The sequence below is a fragment of the Nycticebus coucang genome, chromosome 6 (genome assembly GCF_027406575.1).
Source record: "Nycticebus coucang isolate mNycCou1 chromosome 6, mNycCou1.pri, whole genome shotgun sequence".
NCBI lineage: Eukaryota > Metazoa > Chordata > Mammalia > Primates > Lorisidae > Nycticebus > Nycticebus coucang.
In genome coordinates, this window is record NC_069785.1 from 55,862,113 (window position 1) to 55,883,539 (window position 21,427).

General features: G+C 37.6%; 1 protein-coding gene across 2 annotated transcripts in view; it reads right to left on the minus strand.

The window, feature by feature from the left end:
- The window catches only part of WDR72 (WD repeat domain 72), a 238,797-nt gene that overhangs the window by 194,310 nt on the left and 23,060 nt on the right, over positions 1–21,427 (minus strand). For both annotated transcript variants that reach the window (XM_053595485.1, XM_053595486.1), the window contains 2 exons: positions 16,082–16,246; positions 159–265 (listed from right to left, as the gene is read on the minus strand). In XM_053595485.1, coding sequence (XP_053451460.1) covers positions 159–265; positions 16,082–16,234 — 260 coding nt within the window. In that variant the 5' untranslated portion in view covers positions 16,235–16,246. The remainder of the gene's footprint in view (positions 1–158; positions 266–16,081; positions 16,247–21,427) is intronic.

Consider the following 21,427-nt stretch of genomic DNA (forward strand, 5'->3'; position numbering starts at 1 on the left):
AAGGAAATAAATAAATTTAAAATAATACAAGAGAAATTAAGTTTACAAAATAACACAAGTTTACAATATAACACAAAATAAGTTTACAAAATAATACAAGAGAAAATATTATTAAAAAGGGTAATATTTTCTCTTACCTTCTCACACATCTTACCTACCCATTTTCAGCAGCACTAACAACATAGGGTTGTTTAGAGAAGTCCCTTGCTCTTGCCAAACAAGTTACGGAAGCCGAATGACCAAACAGGAGTTCTTTCGCTGAGATCTGAAAATGATGAAAGTAAGCTTTTAAATAGCTGTAAACAGGTACACTATATAGCATTCATAATTTTGATTAGGAAATTTTATCATATTATGGTTTTACTGTACATAGTTTCGGGAAAATTGATATACGTTATATCAAAATCCACAGAATAAACTTCTCAATAAAGGCATTGTGTTGTATAATTTTGTGTGTGATTTGCTCTGGTATCTATTATTAAACCTATGTGACTGCCAGACCTGTCTTATTTTTTTTTTTATTAAGTCATATACACACAGATCATGAATACACTTATGCATATGTGGGGTATAATGTGTTGTTTTTTTATACAATCTGACATGCTTACATCAAACCAATCAACATAGCTTTCACCTCATTTACTTGATTATTGTGTTAAGACATTTATGTTCTACACTTGACAGACTTGAGTTGTACCCTTGCAGTATACTCCATAGGTGTGGTCCCGCCGTTTACCCTCCCTCTATCAATCCTCCCACCTCACCTGTCTCCCCACTCCATTTCTCTCCTTCATCCTAGGCTATGTTGTGTTCTACCAGACCTGTCTTAAAACTTCCATGTTGTGAATACAAACAAGCCAGTGTTGATGTTTATTATACACAAAGACCCCCCAAATAATAGTAGCATATTAATATGCAGATATCCTGGTTCAAAATAAATTTACAAAATAATACAAGAGAAAATATTACCCTTTTTAAAACCATAATGATACCTCATTGAGAGGTAAGAATTTAAATTGGTACAGTCATTTTGAAAAACAGTATGGTAGTTCCTAAAAAAATTAATAATGGAATTATCATATAATCCAGTAATCCCACTACTAGGTATATAGTCCAGGGAGATGGAATCACTACCTCAAATAGGTAACTGCACCCCCATGTTAACTGCAACATTATTAATAATAGCCAAGATAAGTAAAAAAGCAAAGTGCCCATCAATGGATGAATGGATAAAGAAAATATGGCAGATACAGTCGTCCCATGTATCCATGGGAGACTGGGTCCAGAACCACTTGTGGATACCAAAATACAGAGATGATCAAGTTTCTTATATAAAATGATGTGCATTTTCATATAACCTATATACATCTTGTCATATACTGTAAACCATCTCTAGATTACTTATAATAATTAATACAATGTAAATGCTATGTAAATAGTTGTTATACTGCGCTATTTAGGGAATAATGACAAGAAAAAAAAGACTACACGTGTTCAGTACAGATACAACCAACCTTTTTTCTCAAATATTTTCAATCCAAGATTGGTTGAATTCATGGATACAGAGCCCACAGAAATGGAAGGGCTGACTATGTGTAGTGGAATATTATTCAGACATAAAAAAGGAAATCCTGCCACTTGTGAGAACATGGATGAATCTGAAGGAAATGATGCTAAGTAAAACAAGCCAAACACAGAAAGACAAACACTGCACGATCTCATGTATAGGTGCATCTAAAATGTCAAACTCATAGAAGCAGAGAATAGACGGGTTGACTGCCAGGGGTTAAGGGTGGGGGGACACTAATCCAAGGACACAAAGTTTGAGTTATAAAATGAATAAGTTATGGAGATCTAATGGCTAGCACAGTGACTACAGTTAACAATAATGTATTAGATTTGAAATTTGCTAAAAGAGTAGATCTTACATGTTCTCACCATTAAAAAAATATAACTATGTGAGGTAACAGAAATGTCATTAGCTTAATTATGGTAATCATTTCACAATGTTTATATATATGAAGTCATCATATTGTATACCTTAAATATATATCATTTTAATTTGCAAATCGTATCTCAATAAAGCTGAAATTTAAAAGGACTGAAATTTCATTAGTCATAGACCAAATACTGGACCAGTTACCATGAAGCACATTTTAAGCACTAATTTTCACTTCTAAATTTTCTATATTACCTAAAATTTCTAAAATAAAAAATACGCTTCTACTTTATATAAAAAATAAAGAAAATATCAAGAAAATAAGAAGATAGGACACAGGGCGGCGCCTGTGGCTCAGTGAGTAGGGCGCCAGCCCCATATGCTGAGGGTGGTGGGTTCAAACCCAGCCCCGGCCAAACTGCAACAAAAAAATAGCCGGGCGTTGTGGCGGGTGTCTGTAGTCCCAGCTGCTCAGGAGGCTGAGGCAAGAGAATCGCGTAAGCCCAAGAGTTAGAGGTTGCTGTGAGCCGTGTGACGCCACGGCACTCTACCAGAGGGCGGTACAGTGAGACTCTGTCTCTACAAAAAAAAAAAAAAAAAGAAGATAAGACACAAACCAGAAGCAATATTCACGAAGGACTTATCTGATAAAGGACTAGTATCCAAAATATACAAACACCTTTTAAAACTCGACAATAAGAAAATGAAAATGCTGATTAAAAAATACTCAAAAAATATGAGCAGATACCACACCAAACAAGATATATATATCTGTGCTATTAAATTAAAGAAAAACATATTTGCCTTCCTGCCTCAGAAATAATAAAATTAACTTTTCTACATTAAAAACAAAATTTTAACTACATGATTATTTAAAATGTCAAACATATATATATATATGTGTATATGTATATATGTATGTTTATATATACACATATATATCTATGTTTTTTGTTTGTTTGTTTTAAGACAGTATTAAGCTGTTGCCCTGGGTAGAGTGCTATGGCATCATAGCTCACAGCACTCCAACTCTTGGGCTCAAGCAATCCTCTTGCCTCAGTTTTTCTATTTTTAGTAGGGACGTTGTCTTACTTTTTGCTTAGGCTGGTCTCAACTCATGAGCTCAAGCTATCCACACAACTTGGCCTCCCAGAGTACTAGGATTATAGGCGTGAACCACCATGCCCAGCCCAAAGAAGATATATCAATGGTAAATGAGCATATAAAAAGATATATATGCTCATATATATCATAAGAGAAGTGCACGTTACAACAAAGAGATATTACCACACACCTATTATAATGGCCAAAATCTAGAGCACTGACAACAACAAATGGTGGCAAGGACATGGAGCCACAGGAACTCTCATTCATTGTTGGTAGAAATGCAAAATACTATGGCTACTTTGGAACAGGGTTTAGCAGTTTCTCATGACTGCTATCATACTCTTACCATGAAACCTGGTAATTACACGCAAGGACCTTTACTCGAATAAGTTGAAAAAGTGTGTCCACCCAAACACCTATACACAAATGCTTACATCAGCTTTATGCGTAATTGCCCAAAGGTGGAAGCAACAAAAATATCCTTCAGTAGGTCAATGGATATATAAATTGTATACAATGAAATATTATTCAACACTAAGAAGAATGAACTATTAAGCCATGCAAACACATAGAACAACCTTAAATGCATATTACTAAGTGAGAAGGCTATATGATTCCAACCATATGACATTCTGGAAAAGGCAAAACTATAGAGACAATAAAACCATCAGTGGTTGTTAAGGGCTGGGGGAGCAAAAGATGAACAGGTGGAGCATGGAGGATTTTTTAAGGCAGTAAAACCATTCTGTATGATATTATAATGGTGGATGCGTGTCATTATGCTTTTTTTTTTTTTTTTTTTTTTTTGCTTACATCCTTCAAAGCTCCGGGTCGGAGCCATTTTATATTTTTTTCTTTCTTTTTTTTTATTGTTAAATCATAGCTGTATACATTAGTGCAATTGCCTGTATCCATTCTAAGATGCACCATAGATGTGGCCCCACCCATTACCCTCCTCCACCAAAGCCTCCCCCCTCCCTTGGCCCTTTCCCCATAGTCTTGTGCTATAGTTGGGTTATAGCCTTCATGTGAAAGCTGTAATTTAGCTTCATAGTAAGGCTGAGTACATTGGATACTTTTTCTTCCATTCCTGAGATACTTTGTTAAGAAGAATATGTTCCAGCTCCATCCACGGAAACATGAAAGAGGTAAAGTCTCCATCCTTCTTTAAGGCTGCATAGTATTCCATGGTATACATGTACCACAATTTGCTAGTCCATTCCTGGGTCGATGAGCACTTGGGCTTCTTCCATGACTTAGCAATTATGAATTGGGCTGCAATAAACATTCTCGTACAGATGTCTTTGTTATATTGTGACTTTTGGTCTTCTGGGTATAAACCTAGTAAAGGAATTATAGGATCGAATGGCAGGTCTATTTTTAGGTCTCTAGGTATTCTCCAAACATCCTTCCAGAAGGAATGTATTAGTGGGCATTCCCACCAGCAGTGTAGAAGTATGCCCTTTCCTCCACATCCACGCCAACATTTCTGGTTTTGGGATTTTGTTATGTGGGCTACTCTTACTGGGGTTAGGCAATATCTCAGAGTAGTTTTGATTTGCATTTCTCTGATGATTAAGGATGATGAGCTTTTTATCATGTGTTTGTAGATTTTGCGTTGGTCTTCTTTAGAGAAGTTTCTCTTCAAGTCCTTTGCCCACCCTGACATGGGGTCATGTGTTCTTTTCTTGTTAATACGTTTGAGTTCTCTGTGGATTCTGGTTATTAGACCTTGATCGGAGGTATGACCTGCAAATATTTTCTCCCATTCTGAGGGCTGTCTGCTTGCTTTACTCACTATGTTCTTGGCTGTGCAGAAGCTTTTTAGTTTGATCAGGTCCCAGTAGTGTATTTTTGATACTGCTTCAATTGCCTGGGGAGTCCTCCTCATAAAATATTCACCCAGGCCGATTCCTTCAAGAGTTTTCCCTGTACTTTCTTCGAGTATTTTTATGGTTTCATGTCTTAACTTTAAATCTTTTATCCAGTGAGAGTCTATCTTAGTTAATGGTGAAAGGTGTGGGTCCAGTTTCAGTCTTCTACAGGTTGCCAGCCAGTTTACCCAGCACCATTTGTTAAATAGGGAATCTTTTCCCCACTGAATGTTTTTAATTGGCTTGTCAAAGATCAAATAATGGTAAGCAGCTGGATCCATCCCTTGGTTCTCTATTCTGTTCCAGACATCTACTTCTCTGCTTTTGTGCCAGTACCATGCTGTTTTGATCACTATGGATTCATAGTACAGTCTCAGGTCTGGTAGTGTGATTCCTCCTGCTTTGCTTTTATTGCTCAGTAATGTTTTGGCTATTCGAGGTTTTTTCTGATTCCATATAAAATGAAGTATTATTTTTTCAAGATCTTTAAAGTATGACATTGGAGCTTTAATAGGAATTGCATTAAAATTATATATTGCTTTGGGCAGTATAGACATTTTAAAAATGTTGATTCTTCCCAGCCATGAGCATGGTATGTTTTTCCATCTGTTAACATCTTCGGCTATTTCTTTTCTTAGAGTTTCATAGTTCTCTTTGTAGAGATCTATCATGTCCTTTGTTAGGTATACTCCCAAATATTTCATCTTCTTTGGCACTACTCTGAAAGGAATAGAGTCCTTGACTGTTTGTTCGGTTTGTTTATTGTTGGTATATATAAAGGCTACAGATTTATGGGTGTTGATTTTGTAGCCTGAGACATTGCTGTATTCCTTGATCACTTCTAAGAGTTTTGTAGTAGAATCCCTAGTGTTTTCCAGATATACGATCATATCAAAAGCGAAGAATGAAAGTTTGATCTCTTCTGACCCTATGTGGATACCCTTGATCGCCTTTTCTTCCCTAATTGCAATGGCTAAAACTTCCATTAAAATGTTAAAGAGCAATGGAGACAATGGGCAACCTTGCCGGGCTCCTGATCTAAGTGGAAATGATTTCAATTTAACTCCATTCAATACGATATTGGCTGTAGGTTTGCTGTAGATGGCCTCTATTAGTTTAAGAAATGTCCCTTCTATACCAATTTTCTTAAGTGCTCTGATCATGAAGAGGTGCTGGATATTATCAAAAGCTTTTTCTTCATCAATTGAAAGAATCATATAGTCTTTATTTTTAAGTTTGTTTATGTGTTGAATTACATTTATGGATTTATGTATATTGAACCAGCCTTGAGACCCTGGGATAAATCCAACTTGGTCATGGTGTATAATTTTTTTGATGTGTTGTTGGATTCTGTTTGTTAGGATCTTATTGAGTATTTTAGCATCTATATTCATTAGTGATATTGGTATAATTTTCTTTTCTTGTTGTGTCTTTCCCTGGTTTGGTGATCAAGGTGATGTTTGCTTCGTAGAATGTGCTGGGTAATATTCCTTCTTTTTCTATATTTTGGAAGAGGTTTAGTAGTATAGGTACTTGTTCTTCTTTAAATGTTTGGTAGAATTCTGATGTAAAGCCATCTGGTCCTGGGCTTTTCTTTTTAGGGAGATTTTGTATAGTTGATGCTATTTCAGAACTTGATATAGGCCTGTTCAACATTTCCACTTATTTCTGGCTAAGTCTTGGTAGGTGGCGTGCTTCCGGTATTGGTCGATTACTTTCAGAATTTCATATTTGTGAGAGTAGAGTTTCTTGTAGTATTTGTTAAGGATTTTTTGAATTTCTGAGGGGTCTGTTGTTATTTCATCATTACCATTTCTGATTGATGAAATTAGAGATTTTACTCTTTTTTTCCTGGTTAGGTTGGCCAAAGGTTTATCTACTTTATTGATCTTTTCAAAAAACCAGCTTTTGGATTTATTGATCTGTTGTATAATTCTTTTGTTTTCAATTTCATTTAATTCTTCTCTGATTTTGGTTATTTCTTTTCTTCTGCTGCGTTTGGGGTTGAAGTGTTCTTCTTTCTCCAGTTGCTTGAGATGTTCCATTAAGTTATTGACTTCCTCTCTTTCCGTTTTCTTGAGGAAGGCTTGTAGTGCTATAAATTTCCATCTTAGGACTGCCTTTGCAGTATCCCAGAGGTTCTGGTAATTCGTGTCTTGATTGTTGTTTTGTTCCAAAAATATGGTGATTTCCTTCTTAATCTCGTCTATAACCCATGTATCCTTCAGCATAAGGTTGTTTAGCTTCCATGTTTTTGTATGGGTATGCAGGTTCCTGTTGTTATTTAGTTCAACTTTTATTCCATGATGGTCTGAGAAGATGCAAGGAATAATTTCTATTTTTTTAAATTTGCTGAGGTTAGATTTGTGGCCTAGGATGTGGTCGATTTTGGAGTATGTTCCATGGGCTGATGAGAAGAATGTGTATGCAGTTTTTTGGGGATGAAATGTTCTGTAGATGACTGTTAAGTCCAGATGTTGAATGGTTGAGTTTAAATCTAAAATTTCTTTGCTTAGCTTCTTTTTGGAGGATCTATCCAGGACTGCTAAAGGGGTGTTAATATCTCCAACTACTATGGAAGTGGAGGAAATCGAGTTGTTCATGTCTGTTAGAGCGTCTCTTACAAATTGAGGTGCATCGTGGTTGGGTGCATAAATATTAATAATTGAGATATCCTCATATTGAGTATTACCTTTAACAAATATGAAGTGTCCATCCTTATCCTTAATTATTTTGGTTGGTTTAAAGCCTATTGCGTCTGCAAACAGGATTGCAACGCCTGCTTTTTTCTGCTTTCCATTTGCCTGGAATATAGATGACCATCCCTTCACCTTGAGTCTATATCTGTCTTTTAATGTAAGATGCGATTCTTGGATGCAGCAGATATCTGGCTTGAGTTTTTGTATCCAGTCCGCCAACCTATGCCTCTTTAGAGGACAATTTAAACCATTCACATTAATTGAGAGTATTGATAAGCCTTTCGAGAGACCGGTGGACATTTTTAACCTTTTGTGACTGTGGAAGTTGTAATTTGATCAAAAATTTTTTGGATGAGTTTACTTTTGTGGTAGAGAATTATGCTGGTCTTTATGGAGGATAGGTCTGAGAATATCCTGGAAAGCTGGTTTAGTTGTGGCAAATTTCTTCAACATGTGAATGTCGCTGAAGTATTTAATTTCTCCATCATAAATGAAGCTCAGTTTAGCTGGGTACAGGATCCTGGGTTGAAAGTTATTTTGTTTTAGGAGATTAAACGTCGATGACCATCCTCTTCTAGCTTGAAAGGTTTCAGCAGAGAGATCTGCAGTTATTCTGATATTCTTCCCCTTGTAGGTAATGGTTTTCTTTCGTCTGGCAGCTTTCAGAATTTTCTCCTTCATATTAACTTTAGTGAAATTGATTATGATGTGTCTGGGGGATGTCTTATTTGGGTTGAGTCGTGCTGGAGTTCTGAAACTGTCAGCTATCTGAATTTCGGAATCTCTTGGCATGTCTGGAAAGTTCTCCTTCATAATCTCATGGAGAAGAGACTCTGTGTCTTGTGAAGCCACTTCGTCACTTTCGGGGATCCCTATAAGACGTATATTGGTTTTCTTCAAATTATCTGAGAGCTCTCTGAGAGAGTGGTCGGTTTTTGCTCTCCATTTCTCTTCTTCTTTGAGGGTTTGGGAGCATTCGAAAGCTTTGTCTTTAATGTCAGAAATCCTTTCTTCTGCTTGCTCCATTCTGTTACTCGGGGACTCTACTGTGTTTCTCAGATCATTGAGGGATGCCACTTCTTGTCTCAATGTGTCGAAATCTTTGGTCATTTGGTCTTTGAATCTGTTGAATTCTTGAGATAACTTTTGGAATTCTAATTCGATCTTATTTGCTATCCAGATCCTGAATTCAGTTTCTGACATCTCAGCTATTTGTTTGTGCATGGGGTCTTGTGCTGTTTCTGCCCCATTGATCCTTGGGGGAGTTGATCTACTCTGATTATTCATATTGCCAGAGTTTTTCTGTTGATTTCACCTCATGATTGTTTTTCACCATTGCCTCTGGCTGTCCTCAGAGTTGGGGAGGTGTCTCTCCAAGATTAGACCCCAGCGGGATCACTCTATTGTTGCTGGTTCTTTGTAGGGAGTGACCCTGTGTAGTTCCTCTGGGGCTGCTCTAGCTAGGGACTTCTGGTTGTGGAAGCAGCTCCAGTTTGTGACACACCCGGATCCAGCAACAGGGCTGGGGGTGGTGCACATGGTTCTGGGAATGCCAGGTGCCCAGTGACTTTGGCACAGAGAGCCCAAGGCTCCAGCAGTCTCTGGCCAGGAGAAGAGCTCTGTGCAGAGGCAGGGAGGGCTCCAAAGGGCATGCAGCTACCAGAGTCCCTGTCCAGATGAACGGGCTAGTGTGGAAGCTGGGAGGACACAGAAGGGAGGACGCATGGTTGTGTGGCTCCCGCAGTTCCTGGTCAGGGAATGTGGAGGCCCGGTGGGTGCGGGTCACCGGTTGGGGGTTGCTGCACAGCTCTTATGGAGGTCTGGGAGGTGCCAAGCCCAGGAGTTTGAGGTTGTTATGAGCTGTGACGTCATGGCACTCTACCCAGGGCAATAGCCCAAGGCTCCAGTGTGCCAAAACAGTCTCACTCTGCCCCTAAGAATTAAGACTGTAAGGCAGCTCAGTCTCCGCCTTTAGGCTGCTCAGTCAGTAGGTTACTTTGACCCGCCCAATCCTTGCTCTGAGACCCTGAGGGCAGTGCTTGCCGGGGCAGTTCTTTCACAATGGCTTCCTGCGCCCAGCTCAGTGGCTCAGTCTGGGGCCCCAGACAATGCCCAAAGTTCTCCACACTCCTGCTCAAGCTCTCCCCAAGGCAGTTCAACTGAGTGCCAAGTCCAAGAACACCAAAACAGTTCACAGGTAAGGCCTTTCCGGTTTGCAGTCTCACTGCTGCTTGTACTTACAGTTGCTGGCGTGATTAGGTCGATCGAACACACGCAACCGCTTGCCAGTTTTCCACTGTTTTTGTCCTCCTCTTGGGGTCCGGAAGTCCCTTGCTGGCTCCCTGTATCCTCAAAGGGATGATTATAGGCAGATCCCACTGGCCAGAGATGCCTGGAGTCTTGTCTCCCCAGACTCGCTGTTCCCAGTTGCAGGGAAGCTGTTACTCGGCCACCATCTTTACTCTCTTTTGTCATTATACATTTGTCAAAACTCATAGAATGTACAACATCAAGAGTGAATTTTGCCAGGCATGGTGACTCACACCTGTAATCCTTGCACTCTGGGAGGCCAAGGCAGGTGGATAGCTTGAGCTCCTGAGTTGAGACCAGCCTGAGCAAAACCAAGACCCTGTCCTTACTAAAAATAGAAAAACTGAGGCAAGAGGATCACTTGAGCCCAAGAACTGGAGATCGCTGTTAGCTATGACACCACAGCACTCTACCCAGGGCAACAGCTTGAGACTCTGCCTCAAAATTACAAAAAAAAAAAGTGAATCTTAATGTACACTATGGACTTTGCTGATAACAATATGTAGGTACATTGATTGCAACAAACATACCACTCCAGTGTGAGGTGTTGAAAAAAAATCTATTAAATTAAAGAAAAATCTTATTTGCCTTCCTGCCTCAGAAATAATAAAATTATCTTTTCTACATTAAAAACAAAATTTTAACTAAATGATTATTTAAAATGTCAGTGTTTTTCTCTTACAGGAGAATTTTTTAAATATGACGCTAAGGGCTATTCTTCTACTAAGTCATGTGTGAAAGAATTATATACTCCATTGTTTGGTAAAAAAATTATGAAAATTAAACTACAAACCAGAAAACACCTAAGATGTCTTTACATGAGGAAGGAATTGTCAATAACAGACCAAAGTTTAATATGAATAACTAGCAAATGTCTTGTAGGTAAAAAAAAAAAAAAACAAAAAAAAAAACCTATTTTTCAAATGAATCAATATCTATTATGGTTTTTGTGAACTATGTAAATACCTATGTAGATAACAATCCACCCTTTTTTAATATTCTCTGCCTTCATATCATTTCTGTCATAATCAGAAATATTTCTTTAAAGGGTCTGTTGTCAGACTAAATTTTTACTGCTTCAAAGAGGGGTTTGTGGTTGATTATAATCACTTACAATCCAAGTTCTAACCCTCTACTCTTTTCTCAGAAAGTCCAGAAGGTTCCATCTTAGAGAACAACATACTATCTTTTCTTACCATCACACTCAAGGACGTGTGCATTTAATTCCCCTATGAATTTAATTCCTTTCCAATCTTTCCAAAGCCAAATTAAGTGACAAATCAGGGCACAATAAAACTATTCCCTCCTCTAGAGAAAATCCACTATGGATGAAATATCAGAATGAAACATCAATGCCTTTTGTATAAAGTCCTCATTCTGCTACTAAATCCCCACAAGTATTTGAATAAGCTGTGCAAATACATTACAATTTTCTCATTGGCCATACTCTAGAACAGTGGTTCTCAACCTTCCTAATGCTGCAGCCCTTTAATACAGTTCCTGTGGGTTGTGACCCACAGGTTGAGAACCACTGCTCTAGAACTGTTGTGAAGAATAACAAAAATTTTTTTAAAAATCTAGTCATCATCATGATGAAATCCAGGATATCCTTACTGTTATTCACTGGCTCTACCTTTACCATCCCTGATCCCCACCTCCAGGTACTTCTAAAAGCACAAATGGGACAGCAAAAAGAACACACAACTTGATGAACATCTACCATAATCCAGGTGCTGGGTGCAAGCACAGACAGTGTTTAAATCCCCATTTCACAGGTGAGGAGATTGAAGCTCAAAGAATGAAGTCATTTGCCCCATATCACACAGTTGGTAAATACCAGGGCTAGAACTTGACCCAGATCTCCATTCTTTTTCTCCATTGCTTTTCTTCATTGTGCTGTGTGTCCTTCTGAGCATCAGATAGGAGGAAAAACAGAATGTAGCATACTAAAGGAATCTATCTGAGAAGATGTTCACCTCACCTTTCTCTATGCTTAAAGGTGTGATGAGTATCAGCAATCAATATCGGAAAACACACAAGAGCAGTTCCTAGCATAAGACGTAGACAAGCTCCTCATTGGTTGGTCTCACAAAGTTCTGGGGAATCCAAAGGGATATGGGAGTTAGATGTTGAGCCTGGGGTTGGCACTTGTAACCTGGATGTGCAATGAGCAGCTCAGGACAGGGAGACACTTACTCTCTAGCTCCCCTCTGCATTGCTAACCCACCCTACATGGACAGGGAGAGAGTGAGATATGTCTTCAATTCCCTACTGAATACTTATACTCCAAGATGTCCAGAACTTAAATCACCTTCTTTCCCTTCCTGCTCCTATTCTCTAATTCACCATGTACCTCATGTATGCAAGCAAATACCATTACCCCATCAGTCCCACCCATCTCCCAAACCCCAACTCTGGGAGGGGTTCTGGACTGCTTCCACTGCTTTACCCAACATCCAATTGGTTTATCAGTCCTGTCCATTCCCTCTTCTTAACATTTTTCCAGTTTCCATCTCCTCTTCATTCCCACTGCCACTGATGTGGTTCATGTTCAAAAACTTCCTTGGGCAAGTTACTGTAGAAGTCTCTCTCCTATCATAGTCCCTGTCCCTGATCTCATGCCCCCCACCCTCCCTCAGTTTGGCCTTCGCATTGCTAGCAAGTGGCTTTCCATAATCCAGATATAATAGAATCGTATCATGCGCATCTAATCCCATAAAACATCCTCAAGAGTCCCTAATATCACCACTGCTTTTATTAGCATGTTGTGTTAGGACTTGCCCATTTAAAAAAAATTTTTAAAAGCCACTAAATCACTCAGCATGTCAGATTCCACACCTGTTCTGGCCTTTCCAGATGTGATTTTCACCTCTAATTCATGGTCTGTGTTCTATGTCTCCTCAACTATTTTGAGTATTTCCCTGAAGGTAAAATTCTGCACTTGTCACCATCTGTGTCTGTGTCTCCTCCCACTTTCAACCCCTGTGCAACCTTTAGAATTCAACCAAGTATCACCCTTGGAAAGCCTTTCCTTTGAAAACCAGAACAAATTACCACTTCACACCCATTAGGATGGCCTTTGGAAAAAATATAGCAAGCACTGGTGAGGATATGGAGAAACTGGAACCTTTGCGCACTGCTGACAGGAATGTAAATGGTGTAGCCACTACAGAGGTTCCTCAAAAAATCAAAAATAGAATTAATATCCCATAAATATGTACAATTACTATATTTCAATTAAAATTATTTCTAAAAATAGATTTACCAGCTGTGCCATTAATTCCACTTTTGGATATTGAAAGAATTGAAAGCAGGGATGCAAATAGATACTTGCACACCCATGGACATAGCAGCATTGTTAACCATAGCCAAAAGGTAGAAGCAACCCAAGTGCTCATCAACAGATGAAAGGATAGACAAAATAGGGTATATATGGGCATGGGACAGAATATTACTCAACATTAAAAAGGAAGGAAATACTGTTACATGCTACAACATGGATGGACCTTGGAAACATTATGCTAACTGAAATAAGCCAGTCAAAAAAGCACAAAGGTCATGATTTCATTTATATGAGATATGCAGAGAAAGTAAAGTATCACGCTGCTTTACAACTTCCTAACATACATCTGTCTCCTTTACTAGACTCCGAGAAACGCGAAGGAGAGATCTGTGCCTAGAACAAAGAGCATTTGTGTAATTTGCCTAGTGAATGCATAAGTAGGTGTCCCTGGGTTTGTTTTTCCATCTTATATGATGGAAAGCGAGTGGTGAAGACACAGAACCTAATGTTTCCTCTTACATAAATCCTTCTGGAGGGGGAAAAAGGTGTTCCAAATCTAGTATGAAGAGGAAACAAAGGACCCCTTGATCACTTAACACCTTCCCCGCCCAAATACAACTTCCTTCTCCCCTTTCTGCTGTCCTATCCCTGAAACACCTGTTGCTCAACAGTGGTTTGTTCACCCTCACAGCTGGTTGTACCTTCTCTTATAGTCTCTCATGTCCTCAAGGCCTCTCATTTTCTTAAACAAAAATAAACTACTAACCATGAAGACATTAATTCACTCACTTGACCACCTTCCATATAACAAAAGAATTTGTTGAGGATTCAAAAATGCCCTTGATTTTTTTATAGTCTGGAATTTTCTCTGCTAACAATTGATCAGTTGTGATGTAGGGGTAAGATTCATGGAGAAATAGGAGAAGTGGTTCATTCACTCTGGCCCTATGGTTAGCCATAGAAAACATTAAGGAAAACCTTCACATTTGTATTAATCAATATCCTATTTGTGTAATTAACTTTTTCATAATGTCCTCACAGTGTATTTTCAGAACACAAAGCTAATCCTATCCCCAACGGAAATCTCAACAGCTCTCTTTGCCTAGAAGATTCCACGTAAACTCCTTCATTTGTCAACTAAATTTCTCCAGAACTAGTCTCCTATCCTCCCCTTTGGCCTTACCTGATCCTGTTCACACCTATGCTCCAACAACAGAGAGCCCCTTTCTTTCCTCTGAGCACAGCCTGTTTCCTTAAAGTAGAATGCCCGTGTTTCTTCCATTCCTGCTGATCCGACTCCCATTCCTGTCCCATCTTTAGTCATGTATTTCTCAATATCAGAACTCCGGGCATTTTGAATGGAAAAATTCTTTATTGTAAGGAGCTGTCACATGCACTATACAATGTTTACAATAGGCCTTTACCTATTAGATGCCCATAGCATCTATATTCCTTCAGTTTTAATAATCAAAATATCTGCAGATCGTAACATATGTCTCTTGGGGGCCAAGGTTGCCCCCTGTTAAGAACTATTGCTCTAACTCCAAGTAGAAGACTAGCTTCTAGGAGAAGCATGGCATAACTTCTCCTCTGAATATGCAGCAGAGACCATTCTCTACTTAGAGGACCTTGTATTATATATTACACTACTGCACCATAGTAACCCATGTTTCCATTTGACTGCTGCTAGTCAGAATGAAGTCTTCTCAATCAAGGCTGAACTCTTGAACGATTACCTAGTATACTGCCTAACTTATAATATGCACTCAACAAAAGCATGCAGAACAAATATAAAGAAATGATGCAGACGTTAGGATTCCAAATTTCTAGACAAATATTCCGGCCAGAAAATAATACACTTCAACATTAAAAAGAATAATGAGACATTGTAAGCCATTTAGGAGTCTGAGTTTAAACTATAATGAAAATTAATGTGAGGACCACCACTTTCAAAGCACAACTGTTGTACTAATACCCATTTCTTCTTTCAGGGATGTTCATAAACATTGAGCTGAGCTGGTCTGTTATGCACTTCTTGGCAGTCCTATAGTAGAACTGTTCAGTGATGGGAGATGTTAATTAATTACACCATAAAATAGAATTACAATTAATTGTTAATTTAGGTTTTAAAGTGACAAACTTTAAAGGCTAAAAATAGTCTTTGATCTTTAAAAGGCTTCTTAATGAGGGCAATATACTTTAAGTACATCATTAGTTTAAATGTTCAAATTGGGTCTAGAGACTGCTAGAGTTAAGCAAATATCTATTCCAATATGTTAAATGTTTATGACTCAGTACAGGGACAATTAATTGCTAATCAATGAGCCAAATCCTAGGTGAGGTCAGGTTCTGAAATAGGAGGATGACAATAGTAAATTGGATTTAAAGCATTTTGATGCGATCTGTAAAAATCGCAGACAAGTAGAGACTAAAAGAATAGCAAGAAGGCCAACCCAGCAGAAACACCGCGATAATTAAGATATTACTCATTTGGTTAATAGTGGTCTTCAAGGGTGCCCTTTGTTTAGATTAATGAGCCATAATTTTTAGAATTATACTTACACGTCTGTAGTTCAGTTACTTAAACATATAATTCAGGATATAAAATAGTAAAACTCAGCAGCGCTTAAAGGGTGATAACAGTTGGTAGCTAAGATTAGCAATATTCATAATATAATTTTTAAATATGGTCTTGATCCATCCTATAGTACTGTATTTTCTCAAAATTCAAAAGTAAAACCAATTTATTGCTTTCGTAAGCATCTTTTTAACAATCACGCAAACCTTTCACTCTCACTGCAGGTGGAAGAAGCAAGTTGTGCTTATTTTGTGAATGTTGTCTGCCTCAGTATCAATAGCTTTCACTCACCTTTAGTTCAGGTGAGAGATTCCAGAGACAGAGCTGACCCTCTTGACTTCCAGTCACAATCATTTGCTGGTCATCAGTGATCATGATGGCAGTGATGCTGTGGGGAGGGGCCTTCTTTCCCCATAGCGCCACTGCCTGCAGAGAAGGCCTCATGCTGGGTGAATCCTAGACACACAGAAAAAGCAAGATGTATGCATAGTCACCTTTCCTAAATATGGGGAAACTGATAATATTACAAAGTAGATTTACAAGGATATGAACTCTAATGATATATTCTTTCGCAGCTATGGAAATCAGGGCTTCCCCATGGATTAGAGGAGACAGTCATCTTCAGACATCAAAATCACTGTGCCCACTGCTAATTTATCAAAGAAGAATGACTTTGCTTCCAATTCCTGATTATTCATGCTGACAAAAAGAAGGATAGTAATAGTCTATCTTCTTCCCACCCACCTCTTCCTATGGCTTGATCCCAACCTGCTCCAAAGCCCTACTTAGGCCTCAAAAAAAGAACAGTGCTATCTACATAGTATAATTTGAAGAAAGCTGTGTAGGCTGTCTCCAAGATAGCACTTCATCTAGGTAACAAATACCTGAAATTGATGAATTTGCTAGTAAAAAGTAAATCTCTTCCATAAAAAAAAAAGTGCTAACTAGTCTTCAAAGATTCATGTATGACTGTCATGATTTCTGCCATATGCTATTTTTAATAATAACTTTTATTTTACCATTTTCACATTTGGCATCTTCCTAAACAATAATATTCACGAAATCACTAACTTCGTATGTTAGTCACAAGGGTTGAAATGAGTACATAATTCATTCAAGAAATGTTGCCTGTGACCACCCAAAATATCACCCAGTGATGTATCCACTTCATTTTGTGAAATGTTCAATTAAATATTCTCCCCAAATAGTCATTCATTTCAGAAACATAAATAATTTGGGGTTCAATTTAGTAATATATATTTAATTTCATTTAAAATGTCAAAGATAGCAAAACTAAAGTATCAAGCATACTTCCCACATTTGCTTTGAGAAAGTCAAGGAAATGAAAACCTTCTGTCCTATAAGGTTTTTTATAATAAAGTATCAAAATAGTAAGTACCAATGTAAATTAAAGAAATTGATGGTACATGTCATAATGTTCAATTATCCATATTTACACACAGAGACAACTATATTAACTTGGGTGGGCACTGACATCATGACCATATGTTTTATTTGCAGTTCCATTGTTTGGAATTCAGACCTGGTTTCTCATGGTTCACTCTTAGGCGGTATTTAGGTCTAGCTGGTCTATAATGCATTTGTATTATTCTAACTTGCATATCCAAGTACTATGAAAGCAAGGTTTCTTTAGAAAATGCTCTGAGCATTGCAATTCTGAATACCAGTTTTCTACATATTAATTTTATTACTAAGCTAACCAGAAAACTTCCGTTTCAATAGCTCTATAACCTGAACTTAGACCTCTACTGCTTTAAAAACAGAGAAATAATGTTTTATATGTATTTTTAAAATTGTTATTTTATGACCACGCTTATAAATAAGTCTAGAAAATCCTAAGGAGTAAAAGGCTGAGAAGAATCTGAAAACCAAGTACAATAACTACAGGACCTGAGTCAGTATATGGCTCATTTGGCTAGGAGTTTAAGTGTTAGTTCCTACATAAGGACAGGAGATAAGGGGAACCAGATACTTCTGCCTCAGGAAGGTAAGATAGCTTATTTTCAAATAAGCCTAAGAAAAATGTGCCAACACTAAATCACAAATGAGTTTGGAAAAAACAAAATTGTTATATACATATAATACCAGAATCCTCACATGAAGAAATACATGTAAAAAAATCATTCTCAGGTCCATAATACTATTGGGGGGAGTTATGAAAAACACTATACCCCTAATAAAATGGTTAATTTAAGAAAAGAGCATGCCACCTGTTAAGAAGAATGTATAGCAATTGGAACACATACATTGATCGCAGGAGTATACCTGGGAAAACAAGTCAGCAAAATGCGAGTGATTGGGGACAGGAAGAAGGGAGAGGGAAGACTAAGATTACAACAGGGAATAAGAAGAAAACTTTTGAAGGTGGTATATAAGTTCATGATTTTAATTGTGGTAATAGTTTCTTGAGTATACATGTCAAAACTCATGTTATACTTTATATACATGTGTGTATACACACAACTATTCTGCATGCCATGCCATGTATACTTCAATAATGGGTTTTTTTTTTTTAAGTATTCTAGAAGACACTCTCTCAGTCAACACTAACCAGGATTTCCAAAAGAAACAAATAACCCCAGTGACAAAAAAGCTCACAATCAAAAATTATAAAGCACTCAGAAAAATAATAATCCAGGAACAAACACAGAAACTAAAAATAATAGAACAATCTAAAATGTTACAGAAGAAGAAAAAATATATTAAATAATTATAAAACATTTAAAAGATTAAAGAAGAAATTAAAAAACTAAAAATGACATCTTATAAAAAACAAGTTCAGTAAAGTTGCAGGATACAAATCAACACACAAACATTAGTAGCATTTCTATATGCCAAAAGTAAACAATCTGAGAAAGAAATCAAGAAAATAATCCCATTTATAACTACAGATAAAATAAAATACCTAGAAATAAATTTAACCAAGGAGTGAAAGATTTGTATGATTAAAACTATAAAGAAAGTTAAAAGAAACTGAAGAGACCACAAAAGAAAAAAGAAGAAGAAAAGAAAATATATTCCATGCTCAAGGACGGGAAGAAGAAATATTTTTTAAATGTCTGTAGTACCCAAAGCATCTATAGATTCAAAATACCAATGGAAATCCTGCCATTTGAAACGGAAAAATCTTAAAATTAATATGAAACCACAAAAGAATAGGCAAATCCATCCTAAGCAAAAAGAATAAAACTGGAAGAATCACATTAGCTGACTTCAAATTATACTACAGAGCTATAGTAACCAAAACAGCATTGTGCTGGCATAAAAACAGATACACAGATCAATGGAACAGAATAGAGAACCCAGAAATAAATCCACATATCTATTGTGAACTTATTTATCTTCAGCAAAATTCTCAGGAATAAACCATGGGAAAAGAATAGTCTCTTTCAATCAATGGTTCTGGGAAAACTGGATATCCATTAGCAGAAAAATGAGATCCTTATCTCTCACCATATATAAACATCAAATCAAATCAAGACAGATTAAAGACTTAAATCTAAGACCTGAAACTATGAAACTACTAAAGGAAACATTGGACACATACTTTAGGGTTTCTTCATTAATACCTCCAGAGCACAGGCAACCAAAGAAAAATTGAACAAATAGAATCATATCAAGCCAAGATCCTCTGAACGGCAAAGGAAACAATCAACAAAGGGAAGAGACAACCTCCAGAATGCAAGAAAGTATTTGCAAACTGCCCATCTGACAAAGGATTAGTAACTGGAACATACAAGGACCTCCATCAGCTCAATGGGAAAAAAAATCAAATCTGGTTAAAAAGCAAGCAAAGGATCTCAATAGACATTTCTGAAAAGCAAACATATGAATGGCTAATAATTCAGTTTTAATAGCTCTGTAACCTGAACTTAGACTTCTACTGCTTCAAACACAGAGAAGGAATGGTATATGAAAAAATGCTCAACATCACTCATTATCAGAGAAATGTAAATCAAAAGTATAATGATATATCTGGCCCCAGTTACAATGGCTTTTATCAAAAAACAGGCAACAATGAATGCTAGCAAAGATGTGGAGAAAAGGGAACTCTCATACACTGTGGGTAGGAATGTAAATTATTGTAACAACTGTGGCGGTTCCTCAATAAACTGAAAATAGAACTACTGTATGACCCAGCAATCCCACTGGGGATTATATTCATATATTCAAAGGAGTAGAAATCAACATATTAAAAATGATCTGCACTTCCATATTTATTGCAGCAGTATTCACAATAGCCAAGATATGGAATCAACCTAAGTGTCCATCAGAGTGTGATGCATAAAGATGCTGTGGCATATACATATATACAGTGGAATATTATTTAGCCACACACAAGAATGAAATCCTGCCATCTGCAACATAGATGGACCTGAAGAACATAAGGTTACGTGAAATACGCCAAGCACAGAAAGAATCTTGCTTAATGTTCTCAGTTACATGTGGGAGCTAAATACTAGAAACAATTGATCTCATGGACACAGAGGCTATAATGATGGCTACCAGAAGCTAGGAAGGGTAGCAGAGAGCAGGGCATAGGGTGGGGATGGTTAACAGGTACAAAAATATAGATAGGTAGATAGAATGAACAATATTTAATAGCACAACAAAGTGACTATAATCAACTATAAGTTGGGGTATACTTGAAAATAACTAAAAGAATAAAATTAGAATATTCCTAAAACGCAAAAAAAATAAATATCTGGGGTGATGGAAACCCTGATTACCCTGATTTTATGAATTCACATTGTATGCCTGTATCAAAACATCACAGGTACCCTACTGTATAGGGTACCTGTGGCCAGGTGCAGTGGCTCACGTCTGTAAACCCAGCACTCTGGGAGGCTGAGGTAGGTGGATTGCTTGAGCTCAGGAGTTTGAGACCAGCCTGAGCAAGAGAAAGATCCCCATCTCCAAAAATAGCTCAGTGTTGTGGTGGGTGCCTATAGTCCCAGCTACCTGGGAGGCTGAGGCAAGAAAATCTCTTGAGCCCAAGAGTTTGAGGTTGCTGTGAGCTGTGACACCATGGTACTCTACTAAGGGTAACAAAGTGAGACTCTGTCTCAAAAAAAAAAAAAGATATACACCTATTGTGTACTCAAAATAATTAAAAATAAAATAATTCAATAAATCACCACCACCACCTGCAGAGAAAAAAAAAGAATCTAGTGGTTCTGCATGCCCATATGGACTAGGTCACTTGACAATATAATATTAGATTTAAAAAGGCAAGATCCAAAATTGAATACTCTACAAATTACTTAGGAAGAGTCAAAATTAGGAAGAGACAAAAATATTAAAGATAAGAAACACAGACGTTAAATTAAAAGACATAATATTTATCTAATACAAGCTTGAAAACCACTAGAACCCCTTTCCTTTCCTGGTTACTTCAGTCCTAAAACTATTAGGTGGAACAGAGAGCAAGCGGAGTGTCAAAGTTCAAGTAGTGTGAGGAGGACCTCTGTGCAGAAGGGCAGTGGAGTCAGAGCCCAGGGAGGGTGTGCAGGGCGTCCAAACAGGGGGGCAGCCCTGTGGGAGTTACGGAGTCCAAGCAGAATGAAGAGGAATTAACATACACAGGGCTGTCTGGTACACTGGAGCCAGAACAAT